The sequence below is a fragment of the Ahaetulla prasina genome, chromosome 11 (genome assembly GCF_028640845.1).
Source record: "Ahaetulla prasina isolate Xishuangbanna chromosome 11, ASM2864084v1, whole genome shotgun sequence".
Lineage (NCBI taxonomy): Eukaryota > Metazoa > Chordata > Lepidosauria > Squamata > Colubridae > Ahaetulla > Ahaetulla prasina.
Genome location: NC_080549.1, coordinates 28,129,294 through 28,152,129, shown reverse-complemented (window position 1 = coordinate 28,152,129; position 22,836 = coordinate 28,129,294). Strand labels below are relative to the sequence as shown.

At 44.1% G+C, this 22,836-nt stretch overlaps 1 protein-coding gene across 2 annotated transcripts in view; it reads right to left on the bottom strand.

Annotated features, from left to right (window-relative positions):
* Nucleotides 1-9,874, bottom strand: part of AR (androgen receptor) — a 215,305-nt gene extending 205,431 nt beyond the window's left edge. Inside the window, exon 1 of one of the 2 annotated variants that reach the window (XR_009156682.1) lies at nt 7,760-9,874. Coding sequence is in view for 1 of the 2 variants with exons in the window: in XM_058196667.1 (XP_058052650.1) it covers nt 7,760-8,991 (1,232 nt within the window). In the remaining variant the exon portion in view is untranslated. The remainder of the gene's footprint in view (nt 1-7,759) is intronic. The other variant, XM_058196667.1, reaches the window with a different exon arrangement.
* Between the last annotated feature and the right edge of the window lie 12,962 nt (nt 9,875-22,836).

Genomic DNA, 22,836 nt, shown 5'->3' with positions numbered 1-22,836 from the left:
AAATGCTTTTCCTGCAGACCTGATCTGGCACCCAGATAACAAATGTGCTGGGCCTAGTTTCTGATCCCTTCCACTGAATCCTGCCCATGTCCCACCCCAAGCGAATGGGGGACTGCAGCACATTGTCAATGGCAGCGCTGCCCCCCAGCACCTCACAAGCGGTAATGTTGTGAGGAGGGTGCAGAGATTTACACAGATAAATCTCCTTCTCAGCTTCTTTGCAGCTGTTCTCTGCCTCAGACAACAAAATTCATGACTCCAACAATGGCTGAGAGCAACCAGAGGGATGAGCTAACTGAAGCTGGAGACGTGATCCAGAATCACTTGGTCTAAACAAGGTTCCAAAATTGAAGGGGAAAAAACAGGACACCAAGTAAAAAATAGCCTCTTGAATATTTTCAATATAGAGCACCAGTGATAAATTACTCTACGTTCACAGTACATAAAATCAGTCCTAGAGACTCTGGGTTTTTGAGAATGTACCAGAAAGCCAGCTGGAAGGGCAGGTTTCAGAAACAGCATTCTTCCATGCGCAACTGCCTCCAAACGAAGTCTTTACACACTACCAACATTGCATGGAAGTAGAAAGGTCAGAGACACACCTTTCAGCTGAGAGGGAACTAACCGACTCTTGCAGAAGCCAGAAAGCTGTGCTTTGAAAAGCTCGTTTCAATTCCCATTTATTTTACACATAAATTTTGCCAGCAATGCCTACATTAAATTGTGAAAAACGAGGAATCCCAACTGATATTAATTTACCTATTCACAGCGGTGATAAAAGAATAAAGCATTCAAAAGTCACCGGAAAATGTGGTTTTAATATATAAATTAGCTGTAGAGAGAATGTTGTACCAGCTAGCAGATGTGAAAAACTGAAGCAGCAAGGCCAACTAATCCAAACAGGTCATCCTCAAATTTAACTCCTGAACTTTGTGTTCAGATCGCTCTTTTAATCTGATAATTTTTGAATTTACACGGTTAAAAAAAAAAGAACACTTAAACAATATTATTACGGAATATCCAATGGCCCTATCCCAGCAAGGGAAGCAGATTTCCTGAACACCATTAGAATCAGCAGAACTATTAGACTGCTTAAGTTGGGCTAACAGCGGGCACTTCTATTTGATGGAGGAGCGCCATATGGCTCAAGGTTTTATACAGCCAGGTTAAACAAGCAGTTGGCTCAAAGTAGATCACAGGCTGCTTGCGCCAATCCAGTGGCCTCCAAGACCACAACTCTCCTCAGGCCTTGAACAAGATAGGCTGGTCAGATTTCATGGTCACACATCTGTGAAGGGATCCAAATTGCAACCCACTTTCTCAGGCTAAGTCCTTTACCAAGGAGATAATTTGACTTTGGGGGATGGAAGGGGGGTAGATTTAGCTCAGCTCAGTGCCTTGGGCTCATTGACCTTACTGTCATTGATCTTAAGGATCATATTGATCTTAAGTATTTATTCATTTGTCTTAAGGATTTAAATATCTTTAATATTTCAGTTGCACTATCAAATTCCCCGATTCCTATGTGTTGATCAAAGCACCCTGAGACAGACCCGCTCTGAAAAAAATATGAACGATTTTACTAAATAACAAAGTATATAATTAGCTGCTAAATGAAAGAGAGAAGTGGGATAAAGTAAAAGAATTAGCAAATGTGTAATTATGGAGATCAGCTGTGTTGCCTGCAAAGGCGTTTACCGAGAGATCTTCTGAAGTGCACTTAATTGAGTAGGAGGCTTATTTTATTAAGCGAACATGTATTTGAAACCAGTATGAATGAATGCCCTAGGTCTATTTATTTACTGACGTTGCATGTAGTGTCTTGGGAATCATTTCATTCCTGGACTTAAATCCTAATAATGGATATATCAAAATTCAGTTAATCGTAGTTCTGCAAAAATACAGTGGTATAAATCTCTCAACAAAATAATACACTCAACAACAAAACACACCTACATACTGTATAAGTGAATGCATTATTCTTTTAGAAATACCTCAGAAATTCCAAAAGCAATCCAAATTCACTTTTCCTGTATTAAGTTTCCTTCACTAAACTGAGCGAAAAGAGGAGAATTTTAGTTTTGCAAACCAAATTCCTCTAAAAGTCAGGATGCAAAGTTGCAAGCCAACAATTATGCGGATCCCACTCACAGGACTGGCTTCTTTCTTGTCTTTTGATTGCTAACTCTTCTTGGCTTTAAAATAAACAAGAAAAAAAATTCAAAGTTCTGGAGTCACATTGGCCCGCGAGGCTCTTTTCCACATGCAGCCGAGGTGGCCAGGGTCCCATTAAACGCTGCAGGCCGAGACTGCCCCCTCCCCGCTCTGCCCAGCACCTTCAGGTGGAAACCGGCCAGCGCAACAGTCCTGCTCTCCACAGTTGCCTTTAAACTGCCTTAAACCCTAACCCTGACCACCTGCCACCTTCCCTTTTGGGTCAATTCAGTAAAGAATTGTATAGAAGCTCTGTATAGAAATTAAATAAACTTGAACTTGTTTGCCATGAAGTTCCGCAGAAGCCTGAGCTGCTTCAGGACTAAGCAAGACAGAGAAAGCAACATTTGTAAAAGTAGATTTTGGAATCCAGTTTTCATTTGGCCAATTAAAAGCAGGAAATGGAACAGCGGGAACCTAAAGGGGTTAAAGGGACAGGAGCAAAAGCCACCACAATGCGGCTCTGTTTTCAAAAAGTACAAGGAAACTGAGAAGTAGCTCCACTGAGAAGAGAAAGAAGGGAATGGAAGCTGCTGTTATCTTGGCAGTAGCACTCTCCAAATTGGGCAGGGCTGGACTGAAATATTTCCAATTCATCAGCATTAGGATTACCCATTTAGCATTGCTTGGAACCTACATTAACATAATATAGGGAAAAGAGGGGCAAGAATATCCGGGCATCACATAATGCCTGGGATGGAGGTGAGAACTGAGCCTGCCACGGAGTCCCACCTCTGGTCAGCAACACAGAGGAAAGGATGGAATCACTGCCTGAATCTCACTTATTGGCTCAACTAGGTGAAGCAAAGTTGAAGGCATTCAAAAGAAAAATCATAGGGATTCCAAGAACAGGAGGCAAAGTAACTTCACTGACAAAGAAACCCACACCAGGATTATGAATATTCAGGGAATACCAGCAATTTCTCCTGCTGTTGAATGTACAAAACAGGCAATATATTTAGCTAATTATTTTTTATGGAACGGTGTTTCAGTCACAGAAGATACTGCTATTGAACCTTGTCATTTGACTGAGAATCTGGGGAGGAAGGAGAGGAGAACGAGCGCAAGGATCCACAATCTTGTTACTTGGTTAGATGAGAGGCCGCTGCAGGTACAGTACAAATAAATCTCAGCACCCATAATTTATTGTGCACCATTTCTTCCTATAAGGAGTAAATTGAAAGCTGCTCACAGCAAAATGAATTTGAGTAGCAGCAACAAACACAGAGCCTCACATAACCTGCAGGAATTAAATGCAGGGAGAATACATTGAGCAGAGGGGAATAATCTAAAAATGAATCTACCTTATAAGCATTGCTCTCAAATTTATATCTTACATGATCAGAGTTCCTTAAACATTCACCTTCGTGTCCCTAACTCATAATGTCTACAGCAAATGTTCTCACTACCTTTGGAGTGGAAGTCAGGAGGAGGAAAAACATCAGGGGGGAAACACCAGTAAGAGCTATAAGCTTGACTCATAGGATGCTGTAAAATGATTACCTCAATGTTCCTCTGTGTTCCTCTGTGACAACCTTATGGACTCCATTCACTTGCCATTCACAGTGCTTAAGGCTGCAGCCCTAAATGAATTTAGCCAACAGACATTGCGGGCAAAAGGGCGGCCAGAGAAACCTCCAATTTTAAATATGGACAAATTACCCCATGGAGTCACCTAAGAGGGGAGATGAACTTCACTAATCAATAAAAGTTGACTTTGTATATAATATACAAATGGATGAAGACTATTGCTTAACACATTGTAAGCCACCCTGAGTCTTTGGAGAAGGGCGGGATATAAATTCAAATTAAAAAGAAATCTCAGATGGGAGTTATGAAAAGAAGTAAAATATATAAATAAGCAAACTTCTGCAATTAAAATGAACAAATTAAGCATTTAAAATGTCTTCTCTTGAACTCTTCCGCTTTTGGTTGTACAGTACAGTGTTAACTATAATATCAGCACCTCCAGAATTGATCAGTTTTGAGGTGCAGGATTTAACGCAAAATGTTTAACCATTCCCGATGAAACGAAGAAGTGCAGAAGCATACATTTGGGTTGGAACGTGACTACTTAAGCCCCTAGTTTGCCCAACAAGCCTCTCAGAAGGAAAACCTTGCATGGAGATTCCATTTTATTGCCAAGCAAGAAATAACCATGTTCCCAATTTTCTGTATTGTGGCAAAATACACGCGGTGTACATGAGGTATGATCCGGATGCAAAGTGTTCACTTTTTTCAGATTGATTTCCTTAAACCTAAAGTCTATCTGCATTTTATACAGATATTTCATATCACAACCATGGCTGCCAACCTGTTGTTAGAGAACTCCTACTGGACACATCATGACTAGAATTTCTGTTCTAGTTATGATGCCATCTGCTAACAAACAGCTGTAGTCCAATTCCAGTGAAAGCAAAGAAGTTTTGCTATAAATCACAGTTATGGATACGCTGCACCAAAGGCAACTGAACACACCAGCAGGATCTGCTGTTCCATTCCAACAAAAGGGGCCTCTTGCAAGAACCGCATCATAAATAACTTTGGATCGCCATACTGTAACATTTCAACAGGACCTAGAGTCATAAACGTAAAGAGTCAATCCAGGTCCATTGACGTCAATGGGGAACTTTCCGTTAGATTCCATAGAGAACTGGATTAGGCCCAAGATAAATGCTAAGAAGGGAAAAGCTACTCAAAGCACTTACAACATACCTTTTTATTATTATCACAAATGGGCAGTATGAAATATTTTTTCAATACTACCCTATCAAATTTCTAAGTGTCTGGTTCCTAGTGCTATAAGAATATTTTATATATGGACATTGTGAATCTGAATAGGACATATTTGAGCATTATATCATACAGGCAATTTTAGTGCTTTAGGCATTCAGAACCTCTTCTTCTACAAAAAGAAGCACCGATAGATGTTTTATTTTAGCTCAGATTCCACAATTTTCATTACAGAAATGAAGCTTTCCTACAAAGTATTGGCAGGACTGACGTCTGCAGTAGACATACATGTTAACTGACCAACAGTTGCCTTAATATACATTAACTAGAAATTTAGGTTGTGATGCAATTCTTATGGTTTAGCAAATTCTAGTGGCTAATTTCCAGGTACAACAAACTGCTGAAGATACTTTCAGTAGAATTTTGCTTGCATTGAACAAATATGCTTTGCAATTCTTAGCAACACTGTAACGTAACAGCAGAGAGTAGCCCCAACTAGGAAAGGACGAGTTAGATCAAGAGGACTTCGAAGTAAAGCATGAACCACAAGATGGGGATGGGGCTAACTTTTCTTCCTCAGGCCCGAGAAGGGGCCAGAAAAAATGATGGACACTCTAAATGTTGAAATTGAGAAGAATCTGCGCTCACCCATGTATACATAAATGCACATCAACGGGCTGCTAATTTTGCCTGTACAGTAGTACATTTAACTGGCTTGCTATCATGGAAATTGTTATCTTTAAAGGCATTTTGCCTAAATGGATCGCAAAGTTGATCACAGGGAGCTGAGATGTCCACTCTCTGCAGTAGCAGCATCAGCTTAGCTAGAATTATCCCACAGCATTTTGGTGAAATCACTGAATAAATATTGTACATTACTACAACAATATTATTTTGCAATCTGAAGACCCCTCTATACTGCAGTTTTTTTCTTCAGGACTGGGATCAATTTGGATTGTAATTTATTTTTCTTTTTTCCCTCTTTTGTCTTTTCTTCAGGTTGTATGTATGTGTGTGTGTGTGTGGTTTGCTTATTCTCAGCTTCTGAATCCGAGAGATAATCAAATTAAAGAATGATACTTATATGCTGTAACTAACACCACACCACTTTAAGTAGCTTTAAATCACAATCCCAAGGATTCATATTTACCAGGAATAAATGAAACAGATGGGATTTCTCCTGATATAAATCTTTTGGGATAATTCTGCCCTTTGAATAGTGCTAACTCTGTTCCTAGAACCTCAAGTCAACTGGCCTAATGGACCAGAATATGAGCCCAACCAAGTTTATTCAAGACAAAGTAAGCCAAATAAATATATTATATACTGCTGGATCACTGAAATAAAAATTGAGATATGTAAAAACGTTGTGCAAATGGAGGACTCAAATGTTAAGTAAGAATGTTTCATTCTTTTTATTGTTAGTAATAATTAATAGCACAGAATTAAGTCCTTGTGAAAAGCTGTACTGCCTGAACAAAGCAAGCAGGGAGAGTTGGGCTGTTGGAAAGCGATCCACACCTCCTCATGTCTGATTCTAGGAAGGGACCTATCCTGGCTTCCATATGTTAAAGACGGCCTTGCCAAGGAAAATCTTACTGCAGATGCCAGAAAGAATGGCTGGCTAAACCTTTTGCCCACAATAACCAAAATCACGTTGTAGGCTTAGTATTTTAAAAGGTACCTATGGAAAATACAACCCATTGGGAGTCCCTATTCCCAACAGAAAGAGTAATTTGTGATTGAAATAAATGACATAAAATATTGAGAGAAGACTAAAGTTAATGTCTATAAGTTTCTTAAGGTTAAGATACTCTAGCAAGTATGGACTCCAGAGGATGGTAGAGGACAGGAAGGCCTGGAGGAATGTTGTCTATGGGGTTGCGATGGGTCGGACACGACTTCGCAACTAACAAAAGTCCATGGGTCTGAGCCATCACGCTGGAGTAACTGATGTTTTCTTGGGTCCCGCACACATACATAAGTTGTCTTTTTAATAACATAAACCTATGTAATTTATCTATGTGAAGTAAATTCTACTTAATCCAGTAGAATACTCTCCTTTTAAAGGAGAAAATATACCAAAGATTAGTTTTGTCAGGAAAAAGTGTTTTGCATTCATTTTACCCAGCATGCTTTTTTAAAATGTGTACAATGTAGAATTTATGCTCCCTTATTTCAAGCTATAAAACGCACACAGATTTATATCATTTGTTAGTTGTGAAGTCGTGTCCGACCCATCGCGACCTTATGGACAACAACATCTGTTACGGGCTATTGCAAAAACTTCCATAAACACAAAATAAAAGGTGGAGGGGGGGGAGTTCTGGAGCTCTCTCGGTCGTCACCAGGGGCCTGCAATCTGCTCTTCCATGTATATAAAAAGGGACCGATCGCCGGACTGAGTGGCTACAACTTCATTTCACAAAAGGGGCCGCCTGACTTCCTTTCTCTGGAAATGCAGGTCACAACTTTCTTCAATCAGTGAGGAGAAGCCCCCCCACCCCCCCACCCCCCGCCCCCCGCCCAGGCAGCCAGACCCTCCAAGGAAATCCCTTCTTCTTCTCCAGGCAAGCAGAGGCACAGGTGCCCCCCCCCGGCCCCAATCCCCTTCCTCTAACGGCCCAGGTCGGAGAGCCCGCGGAGGAAAAGCCAAGGCGGGACGGGGCGGCGTTTTGCTCCCCCAGGCAAAGCGGAGCGCCAACCGCTGGAGCGCAGAGGCTGCCGACGGGGCTCTGGCCGCGCTGAGAGGCTTCCCCGGGGCTTCAGGCCCGGCCGCTGCCCTCGCCCCCAGCCCCGCGGCTTTCCTTACCTCACGTCTCCGTAGGCGCCCGCGTAGCCCTCCATCCAAGGCCCGAGCTCCGTCTTGATGCAGCCGGTGGCCGGAGCGAAAGGCATCCTGCCCATCACGCCTCCGGGGTACCACACCTCGGAGGGCAGGTCGGCTCCTTCCTGGCCGGGCGGCCCTTGGCCCCGGCCGTAGCCGAAAGGGGTCGCGGCGGCGGGCTCGGCCGAGGCGCACGGGCCGTAGACTTGCGCGTCCTCCGCGAAGAAAGGGTGCCAGGCCGGGCCCGGAGGGGCGGCGTAGTGGGGCGGCAAGGCGGGCATTTCCCCGGCGCGCCGGTACTGCGTGCCCCAGAGGCCTCCGGCCGCGTACTCCAGCGGGCTCTCCAGCTTGATGCGGCCGTGCGAGGCGAGCGCCAGCTGGAAGTTGTAATAGTCGCGGCTCTGGAAGGCGCCCGGCGGCGGCTCGTCCAGCTCCGGCGAGCTCTTGAAGAGGCTGAGGTGGCCCGGCACGTCCATGGCCAGCGCGCCCTCGCCGCCGCTGCCGCCGCTTTCCTGCTCGGCTTCGACGATCTTGCAGCCCCCCACGGCCACGGGCCGAACTTGCGCGCCCGGCAGCGCGAACATGCAGTCGCCGCGGCTGGTGGCCGCTTCGCCGCCGCCGGGCCCTTCGAGCACTTCCACTGCCAGGCCCATGGAGGCCGAGACGGCTTTGCACAGCTCCTTGGCGCTCTCGCCCAAGTAGTCTTCCTTGGCCGCGCTGGCTTCGCCGCCGCTCGCCGCCCCGTCGCCGCGCGGCTCCCCTTCCGCCGCAGGCAGGAGGCTGCTCTCGGCCAAGAGGTCTTTCAGGTCCCCGGAGCAGCTCTGGAACGACGGAGCCAGCAAGGCCAGCGCCGAGGAGGCGGCCGAGGAGGAGGCGGAGGCGGAGGCGGCGGCGGCCGGCGGATGGGGCGCGCGGTCAGCCGGCTGGAGCCCTTTGCTGCCTGGCGCAGCCTCATCCAGCGGCAGGTAAGAAGGGGAGCCGGGCTGCTGCTGCTGCTGCCGCGGGCTGGACTCCTGCAGGCGGGCGCCCGGCGGACACGGGCCAGCTGACGGAGAGCCCGCGCTTTGGCCGCTGGGCCCGATCTCCTCTCGCGCTCCGCCGGGCCCGGGGCTCTGGAAAGCCTCGCGGACGCTCTGGAAAAGGCTCTGGAAAGCTCCGCGGAAAGTTTTTCCCGGCGGCCGGCCGTAGACCCTGCCCAGCCCGACGTGGACTTCCATGGCGCGGGATGAAGTGGCGCGGCTGCTTCACTGGCAAGGGCGGCTTCTTCGCCCCACGGGGAGAGTCCACGACGGAGCGGGGACGACCACCTTTCTCAAACCAACCGGCGGCGCCCGATCATCCCTCGCAGGGCGCAGAGCCGTCGGAGCGCCCGCGAGCAGGCCGGGTCCGAGCAGGTGCCGCGCCAAGAGAGGCGGCTCGCCGCTTTCGGGACCCCGATCCGGAAGCCGGAGCTGGCCTGCTGAAGCGCCCGAGCGCGCGGCCTAGGAGAGCGGCGGCTGCCAAGGGGAGGCGGCCGCCGAGAAGCGGCGGCTGCCACGCTGCCTCCGCCGGGCCTGTCGCGACGATGAACTTTCTCGGCGGAAGAAGCGCGCAGGCGGGCCGGCTTCGCGGACGCTCCGGCTGCCGAGCGGCGCCTCTCTTGCGGGCGGGCGGAGCGGCCGCTGCCCAGCGAGCCGAAAGTTGAGCGCGAGCGGCGAGCAGACAGGCGCACCAAGAGGCGAGCGGCCCGCCGTCCTCTCCGTTTCTCTGCCCGGGACAAAAGCCAAGCGAAGCGGCTCCGGCGCGCGAACCGGCAGCTTTAGGGCCGGCGAGGCCGCCCCGCCCCTTTTGCCCCCGCCTAGCGCCGGGAGCGAGAGGTCGCGCTCCGGTCGGCCGGGGAGGAGCGGAGTCGAGCGGGGCGCCCGGCAGCCCAATCAGCGGAGCTTGAGCAACAAGTGGTCGAAGCGCAACAGCCGGGCGGGCCCTCGGAGAGGCCGCCTGCGCCTCCTTTGCCCTCCCGAAAGCCGGAGGAGCCCGGCCGCTCTGCTTGGCGCCGCTGCCTTCCTCGCTCTCCGGCCGCGAGGGAGACAAGCGGGGCCGGGCGCGAAGGCTGCTGCCTTTGCTTGCGAGGCTGGCGGCGCCGGGCACGTTCGGCCTTTATGTAGCTGCTCTCCGGCGGCCCAGCGCCGCTCCCCTGCATACGCCCGCCCAGCTCCACGTGCCGAAAGCAGGGGCCGCCGAAGCGTGGCCACGAGGCAGCGCCGCCGCCAAGAGCGGCCCGGCCGCGACGCTGCCCACTGATCCGGGGGCCCAGCCCGACGTGAGGGAGAAGCGGAGCCCGCGGACCGTCGTCCTGCCTCCAAGCGGCCACCAAGCCTGCCCAGGGAGGAGGCTTGGCCGTCCCGCTGTGGCCGCTCGGCAGTCCCGGGCGTCCCGCTCGGCTCTGCCTCAGTCGGCCGCGGGCACCGGGCCTTTCCTCCCCCCCCCACCTCTGATTCTCCGGTAGCCTTGTGGGCTCTTTGGAGACCTAAGGCGCCCGGGAACTTCTGTGGCCCCTGGTGCCGCCGCCGGCCTTCCTTCTCGGGCTGCGGCACCCCTGGAGCCCTCGGGGAGCCTTTGGTCCGCTGCGTGCGTGAGTTTCTGCCCAAGAGAAGCCCCTGGTGGGCGGGGGGCGGAAGGTCCCTGGGCTGCCCAGCGTTGACCTGGGCAGAAATGGCCGCCGGAAAGGGCAGCGGGCCCAGCTGAGCCTCAGTGTTGGCTTTCAGGGCTGCCCCTTCAGGAATGGGGCCGATGGTCGAACCCAACGCAACTCGCAACTTGTAAGTCAGCAACGTCGCCGACCTGAAAAGTCCTGGAGTCAGGATGAAAAGCAGATGAGAGGCTTTTGAGTTCCTGCTGCCATGCCTGTCCCTGCCCCCCCCCCCCCATTTCCTGTAGGCCATGAAACACCAACTGTATTGCAATTGGCCCAGGCTGGTTGAGGAAGGGAGTCTGAGAGGCTGTGTGAAACAAAGTTTCAGAAATACGCCAGAAGAATATTTGGAATGGGGCTGTTTTATTCTGAGCTTATGCAAAGTCTCTCTCTCTCCCACATACCAACAGTGTCCGCTGAGGGAGTCAGGCCAGTTGTGTTTTGTTTTTTGTTTTTGTCACAACAATATAGACGAGCATCAACATAAAATAACTACATATCATAGAAGCATATATATGAGCAAAAGTATGCAATAACTATATTAGTTTGATAATAACAACTAGACACAAGAACAGTTTTTTCCCGAAGGCCATCACTCTGCTAAACAAATAATTCCCTCAACACTGTCAGACTATTTACTGAATCTGCACTACTATTAATCGTTTCATAGTTCCCATCACCAATCTCTTTCCACTTATGACTGTATGACTATAACTTGTTGCTGGCAATCCTTATGATTTATATTGATATATTGATCATCAATTGTGTTGTAAATGTTGTACCTTGATGAACGTATCTTTTCTTTTATGTACACTGAGAGCATATGCACCAAGACAAATTCCTTGTGTGTCCAATCACACTTGGCCAATAAAATTCTATTCTATTCTTTCTTTCTTTAAAAATATAATGAAAGAAAACAATAGGACAGGAACAGTAGGCACTTTTGTGCTCTTATGCACGCCCCTTATAGTCCTTTTAGGAATGGGGTGAGGTCAATAGTAGAAAGTTTTTGGTTAAAGCTTTTGGGATTTTGAGAAAAGACCACAGAGTCAGGTAGTGTGTTCCAAGTGTTAATAACTCTGTTACAGAAGTCATATTTTCTGTAATCAAGTTTGAAGCGGTTGACATTAAGTTTGAATCTATTGTTTGCTCTTGTATTATTGTGATTGAAGCTGAAGTAGTCTTCAACAGGAAGGACATTGCAATAGATGATTCTATGAGTGAAACACAGGTCTTGTCAGAGTCGGCGGAGTTCTAAGTTTTCTAAACCCAGGATTTCAAGTCTGGTGGTATAAGGTATTTTGTTGTTTTCAGAAGAGTGGAGAACTCTTCTTGTAAAATATTTCTGGACACGTTCAATTGTGTTGATGTCAGAAATGTGGTATGGGTTCCAGACAGGTGAGCTGTATTCAAGAATAGGTCTAGCAAATGTTTTGTATGCTCTGGTTATTAGTGTAGAGTTTTTGGAAAAGAAGCTATGCAAAATTAGGTTTACAACTCTTAGAGCCTTTTTTGCTATGTAGCTGCAGTGGGCTTTGGCACTTAGATAATTTGATATGAAAACTCTAAGGTCAACTGGCGACACCCAGGGGAAGGGCCTTCTCTGTGGGGGCTCCCACCCTTTGGAATGAACTTCCCCCAGGACTCCGCCAACTTCCTGACCTTCGACCCTTTCGCTGCGAGCTTAAGACACTGTCAAGGTTCCAGAAATACCTCTTCTGCATAAAAGAGACTCAGAGGCATTTTTCTTTTTCTCAGAGTCCTTTACTAGCATGAGGAGACTGGCACACGATGAGTGCAATTCCCAAAACTGAAGTTCCGGATTCGTTTCCCCAGTTATACAAACCCCAATAGTCCCACCCCCCTGACCCCTCTGATGATCACACGGTCCCACGTTCTTCCAGTTCATTCGAGTAACTTCTTGCCACTCTTCCTGCAGACGTGAACGCCATCCGACCTTGACCACTTGAAGAATGTTACCATACCCCTCAACCCCCCCCTCCTCCCCTCAAGATAAAAATGTGGCAGCGTCTGGAAACCTAAAGTTTAATATGGTTTCCAGGCCTGACAGACACATCTATTTATCTGCGCAGGACTGGCCTAGAGTTTTAGAGTTTTAATTTTTAAATTTAGCTTTTAAATGGGGTTTTTACTATTTTAATTATAATTTTAAATCTGGCCTAATTCAATAAGTTTTTTTAAATATTGTTTTTATCTTTTATTTATTCTTGTGTTTTTATCAGGCTGTAAACCACCCTGAGTCCTTCGGGAGATAGGGCGGTATAAAAATTTGATTAAATAAATAAATGAATAAATAAATTTAACAGGGTGGGGGTCATCTGTAAGGTAATGTCCATCAAGCTTGTACTTAGTGTTTAGGTTCTTTTTTCCAATATGACTGAGCATTTGCTGGTTGAGATTGGGAGTTGCCAAGTTTTAAACCAATCCGATACAAAGTCAAGGTCTTTTTGAAGGGTAGTCGTATCGTTGGTGGTGTTAAATAGTTTGACATCGTTAGCAAAGAGAACACAATAACTTGAGATATGGTCCCAGCGATCATTTATGTATAGTATGAAGAGCTGCCTTGAGGAATGCCACTCTTGACAGGAACAGGATTTGATAGGGCATTGCCAATTTTGACCACTTGTTGTCTGTTTGACAGGAAAGCAGTTATCCAATTGTGAAGAGGTCCTGAAATGCCGTAGGATTTTAGTTTTAGGAGAAGTTTATCATGTACTACTGAGTCAAAAGCTTTGCAGAAGTCTATGTAGATTGCATCTATTGCTTTGCCTTGATCTCAGTAGTAGTCCATATGTTTTTGCAGTGGAGAAGTTGTAAGTTACATGATAATTTTTTTCTGAAACCTAATTGTTTATTAGAGAGTAGGTTGTTTGTTTCTAGGTGGAGGGTAATGGATTGGTTGATGATAGATTCCATTACTTTGCAGGTGACACAGCATAGAGAGATTGGTCTGTAATTTTCAACTAGGCTGGGATCATTTCCCATGATTTCCCCAGAGAAACAACCAGGCAACTCTTACCTCATTTTTCTGGAAAAGGTAGCCCTTCCCTTCTAAAGAGGTATGGCGCTTTAGTGTCCCTCCCCCTCCTGATGAAGCCTCTCTCCTCCAGAGGTGCTCGACCTACCAAGAGGTTTGATAATTTGGGGTTGATAAGCGCCATCTGTACTTGTTACCATTTGTATTGGTTTGTGGTGGTTCCTTTTGTGCTGTACATCAGTCTCAAACAGATTCAGGTCTGCAACCTTGAATTGGTTTTAATCATTGAACTAATGCAACAACAAATAGTTTAAATGTGGAATTCTATTTTAATCAGGGAAGCTAAGTTTATAAGAAATTGGTTTTTGATAATGCTTTGGTTTCAGCAAAATGAAAATAGTTGGTTTTCTTTCTACCAAAAAGTAGTAATCCATGTTTATTAGCCTGTGCATTCTTCCTTAACCCTAATACAGGATTTAAATTGATGTTCTGGATATTTTTTTTGCCATTTTTTTCTCTAGACGTTTATGTTGAAAACGTGTTAACAAGCAATGCAAGCTCAGTTACAAAACCACTCTTCATGATCAAAGTGAAGAGAAATATTTTTCCTCCTTGTATAAATGTAGTCAGCTAATATTTGTATTCAAGCAGCCTGCCCTAGCTATAACCTTCTAGAAGTTGTAGTCCCAATTTATGGAGGGCAGAAGGTCCATGAAAGCTGGATTAGCAACTGTTCATACCATACCCACAAGTCAGGTAAAAAGTCCTGAGTCGTCCTTTGCCCAAATGGATATGGAGAAAGCAAGAAATTTTGCAGATGGTGAACAATGGTGTAGGAAAAGGCTGATGTAAAAAGAGAAGCTATTCAGGCCTGGCCCAAATTGCTGTTCTTTAATTCTAGGCTTGAAGGTCTGAAGAGAGTTCACCATTTCTGGTTCCTAAAGAACTTGTGGTAAGCTGTAAATTTCCCCCAAAAAATTATTGCACTCTTCTTGCATAAAGATATATTCACAGCCTATCATACAAAAGGGGGAGGTGTGTTGATAAATTTGTAAAGAAAGAATGAATAAGATAAAATAAAAACTGCTGGTGACTGAGAGACGCTAACCTGTACTGCAGTCTGTTCCAAGAGACAGTAAAATGAAAACTGATCTAAGCCAAAATGCAGTGTTTAAAAGCTGGGAAAACTCTGCTTACTCCTTAAATAAGGGTCTCTGGTGCACAGGCGGAAAAGACTGTGAGTAGATCCACACAGCTGTTTGCTCTACTCCACATGCTGCCTTAAATGTTGCTGCCCCCGCAGCATGGCTGGAATGTGCAGGAGGTAAAGTGATGGAATTGCCCTAACCCCAACTCTGCCCTGCTCTATGTAGATCACACACACAATGTTCCAAGGGACTGAAATCGGCTGAAATTCAAGCTCTATCCACCATACTCCACTGTGTGAGATCTCCTCCAGTTGGTCTGCACAATGTTCTGGTTATCCCGTGCACAGCAATTGGCCACGCGAAACTTTTTAAAAAAAATTCCTCAAGCTGTACTCATTTATTTCACAGTTAGACTTAACAACCAGTGGAGCAAAGAGTTTTTGTATCTGTTGGCTGCCATCTACTGATTATCCCCATTTGTGCAGCTACTGCTTGAGTGCTGTTAAAGAGCTGAAGTTTCAAAAAAGGGGTTAGTTACAGGCATCGTTATGGGAACTGTATGCTAAGAACATCATATGAAGGAAAGAAATGAGAAATCGGGGCTTCTGAGAGCTGTGGCCATGAGGAAAGGAATTTGCTTCCAGACACCTTACAGAAGTAGAGCAGGCATTCCTACAATTACACTTCAGTTACAGGCTTGGAGCCAGGAATGCTGGATGCTAGTCAGTCTTCAGACTTCTGCTAATCGGTCATCCCATTAAAAAAAAGAAAAAAGGCAGGGGGAGGGAGCAGGCAAAGTGTCTGTGAAAGCAGGTTTTATTTATTTATTTATTTATTTATTTAGTCACAACAATATATGTAGGTATCATACAAAAAGATTATATAGTATATAAACACATATATGAGTAAATATTAGGAGGTATAAGCATATATATATATATATATATATATATATATATGCTTATATATATATATATAGGAAGAAGAAAAGAAAAACAATAGGACAGGAACGGTAGGCACGTTTGTGCGCTTATGCACGCCCCTTATGGTCCTCTTAGGAATGGGGTGAGGTCAATAGTAGAAAGTTTTTGGTTAAAGCTTTTAGGATTGTGAGAAGAGGCCACAGAGTCAGGTAAAGTGTTCCAAGCACTGATGATTCTGTTACAGAAGTCATATTTTCTGCAATCTAGATTAAAGCGGTTGACATTAAGTTTAAATCTATTAGTTGCTCTAGTATTATTGCAATTAAAGCTGAAGTAGTCTTTAACAGGAAGGACATTACAATAGATGATTCTGTGAGTTAAGCTTAGGTCTTGTCGAAGGCGACGGAGTTCCAAGTTTTCTAAGCCTAGGATTTCAAGTCTAGTGGGATAAGGTATTTTATTGTTTTCAGAGGAATGGAGAACTCTTCTTGTAAAATACTTCTGGATCTCCCTCAGAGCCAAAAATGATGGAAGCATGGGAGAAGAAATCTGGATAGGAGGGGGCATCCACAGGAAACGGGCAGAAACAGACTTCTGGATGACTGATTCTCATTGTTGTCCCAAAGGTGATTTTTCCAGAGACAACTGAACTTTCTGGTTTTTCTTTGAAGACGTTTTGCTTCAAAGCTGAAGAAGCTTCTTGGATCAGAAGCAAAACGCCTTCAAAGAAAAACCAGAAAGTCCAGTTGCCTCTTGAAAAAGCACTTTTGGGACAGACCTCAGGAGCAGAAATGGGAGACCAAAGATGTCTCCACAAGTAGCAGGGCTGGCAGCTGCAGCAGAATGTAGAAATCAGAAGTTACGTTTTAAAAAGGTCTGCTTCTATAGATAGTTTGTGTCTAGACTCTTATTTATGGAACCAAAGCAAATTCTACCTAGAAGAGTAAGACTGAATTAAACATGAATTTGTGCAAGAATGACTCAGAAAAAAATGCTACACTGCATATAAGAAAGAAACCAACTGATATTTTAATAATTAAATGAGATATACAAAAAATAATCCAAAACAGTAACCTGGATAGTTTTCCTATATTAGATTTACAAAAGAGTCTTGCTAAGTTTTGAAGAATTTTGAAGGAACAAAGAACAAATGAAAAGAAATCAAGTTCTATCTATGACATTATTTGAAGGTACGAAAGATCACAATTGTAAGAGGTAAAAGGAAGAAATATAAAGTTGGTTTCTCAGATAAGGTTAAGACAGATACGTTATCTCTGGTAATCTTTAATTTTGCTGACATCAGGACTGAAATGATGACACCTAATGGACTTGTTTTAAATAAGAGATGGCAGAGGCGAAGTTGAGATCATTTCTACTTTAAGAGAAGGTGATAAGTTATTAAAATTGCTTATATTTGTTGCGAGAATTATAGGAAATCGTTTTATTTCTCTACAATGTTTTTATTTTTTAACTTTAAAATGACTTTAAATTCTAAATTCTAAATTTAAATTTTAAACTTTTAATGGTAATTTTATTGGGTATTTTTATGGTCAATCGACGGTTTTAATCTGGCCTTTCATTGAATAAGCTTTTTAATGGTTATTTTAATATGTATATTTATTGTTTTAAATGAAGGCTGTACACCGCCCTGAGTCCTTCGGGAGAAGGGCGGTATAGAAGTTTGATAAATAATAAAAATAAAAAATAAATTTTTTCTTTACTATTTTTTTCTAGTTTTCCTTTCTTTTTTTCTGCATATTCAATTCGTTTTATTCTATTTTTTCAGTTGATATTACTTTTTAATCTTTAATAAAATTACTACCATACACACACACTCACAATATATATAAGATAAGGTGTTTTGCAGTGGTGGGTTTCAAAATATTTTATTACCGGTTCTGTGGGTGTGGCTTGATGGGCGTCAGCATGGCTTGGTGGGCATGGCAGGGGAAGGATAATGTAAAATACCCATTCCCTCCCCCCTCCAGGGGAAGGTTAATGCAAAATCCCCATTTCCTCCCAATCATCTGGGAGGCAGAAAATAGATGGGGGCAGGGTCAGTCAGAGGTGGTACTTACCGGTTCTCTGAACTACTCAAAATTTCAGCTACCAGTTCTCCAGAACTGGTCAGAACCTGCTGAAACCCACCTCTGGTGTCTTGAAGCCTCCCCCGGGGGAGTTCTCCTGAATTGGATATTTCTGGATGCCTTGGAATCCATGCAGCCTCTCGAGGTTGTCACAAATGAAGAATCTAGAATTTGTCAGGACACGGATAACTCTGGCCGTTTGTTTCAGTCTAGAAAGGAATGATCACTGACTTATGCAAAAGAGTGTTAACAAATGATAACAGGATCTAATAGAACTCCAAAATTTCATGTGTGGTGGAGATTTCAGTACCACAGAGAGATCCAGTAAAATTAGATCAATCAGAATAGAGCTGAAAGAGACCTTGGAGATCTTCTAGTCCAGCCCCCCTGCTCAAGCAGAAGACCCTATACCATTTCAAATAAGTGACTGTCCAGTCTCTTCTTAAAAACTCCCAGTGATGGAGCACCCACAACTCCTGGTGGAAAGCTGTTCCACTGGTTCTCACCATTAGGAAGTTTCTCCTTAATTTCAGGTTGCTTCTCTCCTCGATTAGTTACTAAACAAATGGTTGTAATTCGAGGACTACCTGTATTGCAGCTTCCAGTAGAACAGGACCCAACTGCTCTCTGCTGCTTGCAGGGCCGTTCCCACCAATGGCTCTCAAGAGCATTTGAAGCCGCTGGATCACCTGCAAAGGTGAGACAAAGATTTCCAAAGTCTCTGGACCCCCAACCCTCAAGGAGGAACTTTTCTGCTAGAAATATTCCTCCTTCTACAAAGGCTTTTCAGTTATAAACCAGGCCAGAATTCAACTTGAAACAGAACTAAGTAATATTTCAGCCATGCTGCTTGGAGTTGGCCAGAAAACATCCGCTACAGTCCAAGCAGAGAGTATTTATATCAGTCCAAATAATATAATACAAGGAAACTTTCTACAAGAGCGTCTTCCTTCTACATGCATGTACTTTCACATCCTATTAATAGTTCAAAGGAAGTATTTGGGAAATTCTTTTAGCTTATGCAACCCTTATGGCGCGTGTACGGTTGCTCCCCCAGGCAGTTTCCAGTTGTTCTGAAAATGGTCTCCTCCCACAGGCAGACTGCAAAAGCTACATATTAATAGTGATGGGCACTTTTTTGTTTGTGTGTTTATGCTCCTGGTGTATATTACATTTTAGTTTATATTTTAGTAAAGTCCCATATTGTTATATTCTCCTTTATTTCCCAGTAAACTAAGAAGCCTACCTATCGTATAAGAGAAGACACTTAGAAGCCATTGGAGCTGCTGCTCTGGCCACCTCTACATGCTTCTTGTCGCTACCACTTTCCCACATCAAATGGCCAAAGCGTCAGCAGAAATTCTAGCAATAGAAGCAGCACCTGCCTGACAACACAATCAGGAATCAGGACGCATAACTCTCATAAACCCAACACCAGGCCAAAGGCACCGCTGACCTCACCGATACACTTTCTGTCTCAACGAACTGAACACGTCAGGTCATCATCTCGTTTCCAGCACCGTAGATCAATGTATACATGTTCAAACTAATTTTGATGCATTTCCTCAGTACTGTATGTCAATATGCAACATTCCTAAGGATACCCCTTGACTTACGACTGCAGTTGAGCCCAAAATTTCTGTGGGTTAGCAAGGCTTTTTAAATGAGTTTTGCCCCATTTTGCAACTTTTCTTGCCACAGTTACTAAGTGAATCACTGCAGATATTAAATTAGTAACATGGTTGTTAAATGAATTTGGCTTCCCCATTGACTTTGCTTGTCAGAAAGTCGCAAAAGGGGATTCCATAATCCTGAGACACTGCAACCATCAAAACAAGCGTCCAAATTTTAATCTCGTGACCACAGGGATGCTGTAACAGTTGTAAGTGAAAACTTTAGAAAACCATGGTTTATTATTTATGAAATAAGCAAACATAAGAGATCAGCCTTTAATTCTTAAGATATTGGAGTAGAAACTGATTAATGTCAGAAAAGATTTCATCTGGTCCCTGGAGACACGTTTTAAAGAAATCACTGCTACAGAAGGCCCCTGAGGAACTTGCATTAGAGCAGCGGTTCTCAACCTGTGGGTCGTGACCCCGTTGGGGGTCGAATGACGATTTGCCAGGGGCCGCCTAAGACCATCGGAAATATGGGAAGTATACTTGCGAGTCGAAGAATCGCGCTCCAATGGTTGACTCCACAAGCCAGCTGCAGGCTCTTCAAATCGCTAGCCGAATTCGGCTTCAGGCACGATGAATTAAAAAAGAAATCTTTGCTCTGATGTCTCCCTCTCAAGCCAGCTGCAATCACTCCCAATCACTAGCCTAATCTGGCTTCAGGCGTGATAAACTTAATAGGGGAGGAGTCTCCGCTTTAATGCCTCCGTCCTCAAGGCAATCGCAAGCAGTTCAGATCGCTAGCCAATATGGCTTCAGGCGCAATAAATTCAAAAAAAGTTTGCCGCTTTTCCCCCCCTTCTGCGGCTGCTGAGGCGCGTGAGATCGCTGCCTAAAAAAAAATAATTTTACGGTTGGGGTCGCCACATCGTGGGGAATTGTATTAAAAGGGTTGCAGCACTATAAAGGTTGAGAACCACTGCATTAGAGGGTAGCTATTCCTCTCTTTGAATAGCACACGGGCCTTAGACACTCCAGTTGGCTAAAGAGAGACAACCTGGTTGGAGTTCGTATCTCCATTTACTCCTCCAGGTTGCTGTCCAGGGCTGAGTGGACAGACGGACAGAAACTTGATTTAACCAATAAAAGTACATTCAAGAAAATGGACAACTCAAGGCCATCCCCATAGTTTTCAATTGTTTCAGTTGTTGGCAGAACAAATGAAAAGCTACATAATAAAATTGGTGCAAAACTTCAAAGGAGTAATTATAGTGGAACAATGGGTAGAGTTACGGGGGGGGGGGGAAATCAATGGAATTTACTCCAAAATACAATCTAAGAGAAAAACTGGTATAAAATATTTTATAGATAATATATACTGTAGTAATAGTGCTTAGACATATATTGCTTCACGGTGCTTGCTAGTCTTCTCTAAGCAATTTACAGAGTTAGCCTATGGCCCCCAAAATCTGGGTCCTCATTTTACCGACCTCAGAAGGATGGAAGGCTGAGTCAGGCTTGAGCTGCACAGAATCGAACTCCTGGAGTGAGCAGCGAGTTAGACCTGCAGTGCTGCTTTCTAACCACTGCACCACCACAGCTCTATATAACCTCTGAATGATTAAGAAGCTGGGCAAATCATTAAATAACAAACGCTGGAAGAACCACAGTAAAGAAGGAATATTCTACAATGCATAAACAATTCTAAAATGATTGAAAGGCCATAAATGTAAACATTCTGAACATTTCAAAAATAAACTCTTGAGAGCATAAATGAAAAATATCACAAAAGCACCTTCTAAGATATAGTGACAAGAAACAATTTGATACAACATTGGAAAAGTGAATCCCTTCTAACAATGCAAGAATGGGAGACCATTCTTTGTTAAAGACATAACAAACATGACTATATAGATAAATATAGGCATAGATTCAGAAACATACAGATGATACAGCTAAAGATATAGATATTCATCTAGCATGTGTAAATCCTGCCCCCAAATGGATATTCAAAAACTTCCACCTAGCAATCTGACTGCTCAATGTTTAGTCCCTACCAATTCAGCACTCTAGCATCTGAACATTCAAATGAGATAAATGTGAAGCAGAATGCATTTCAAAGGCTTCCAGACAGTCGGTTGAGGGTATTGGTCTATAGAAAAGCTACAGTCATAAATTGATTGTATTCCACACGGGGTCAATTATTTCCATACCAGCTGTTTCGTTGTGTAATGGGAGTTACTCCTCTTGAACGTCAGATCTTTAAATCTGGGCCTATGATTCTCTAGGCTCTGCTCTGTCAAATGCTAATTATGAACTCAGTGTACATCAACTTGAGACACAGTAGCAATACCACTTAGACTTATATACCACTTCACAGTGCTTTACAGCCCTCTCTAAGTGGTTTACAGAGTCAGCATATGGCTGACAATTATCTGGGTCCTCAGTTTACCTGACCATGGAAGGATGGAAGGCTGAGTCAACCTTGAGCAGGTCAGAATCAGCTGCCAAACTCCAGACAGTTGGCAGTCAGCAGAAGTAGCCTGCAATACTGCATTCTAACCACTGTGCCACCACGGCTCTTAGTAGTACATTAGGAGGTTAGTTGCATTATGAGAAAACATCATTACTCTCCAGGGAGAGACATGAAGACAGAATTATACAAAAATAACCAAATCTTGTTGGTTGCACATTGTATTTGTGTTTTGTATTCTGACAATAATGTAAACTATATTCAAAACCACCCCATAATGCTTTACAGCCCTCTTTGAGCAGTTTATAGAGTCAACGTATTGCCCCCAACAATCTGGTCCACTTTTTACGGACCTCCGGAGAATGGAAAGCTGAGTCAATCTTCAGCCGGTCAGGATTGTACTCCAGGCAGTGGGCAGAGTCCACTGCGCCACCAGAGCTCCTCTAGTCATGTAGTCATGGAAAATGATGATGCTTCTTCTGTATGTCCTCCCAAAAGTCATAGACATAGAATACATATAGAAGGTATACATACACACGTGTGTGTACACATATATGCACAGAATAAAAATTACAAAAAGAATTTTAACACTTAGGATCCTTCACCATATAGAAATTTCCTCATAAGAAATTGCAGATGCACCTGTAATTGCTTCCAAAACTCATTAGTGTGACATAAATAGAAGTATTTATATTGCTCAGTAATTGTGATTTAAATCCACCTTATTTTTTAATATCAGGGGAAAAAGATAGAAAACATTTCTGCATCAGCTCCTGCATTTGAGGCTCGTTTAAGATGGCTCAAAATTCTTGTGTGAATATTAGCAATCATGGAAGTTATTCAGGATACAAATTTATATCAAATGAAATCCTTAAAGTATTGCTTTGAGTCAGAAAAAGCATAGAATGTTTAGAAGAGGAGATGTTTAGAAAAGGTTTTCATAGAAAAGGAAAAAAGCCATCAAATCATTAAAGTCTTTGAGATTGTATAATGCCAAAGTACTCTGCATCTACTCCTATTTCACTTTTTAAGAAAACCTCACAGCATCTTCTTCCAAAGCACAAAAGAGAAAATCCTATATAGTATGTGGAAGCACAGTCCAGAAATTATAATATTTCCTCTAAATTTCTTGAATTTCTTTTC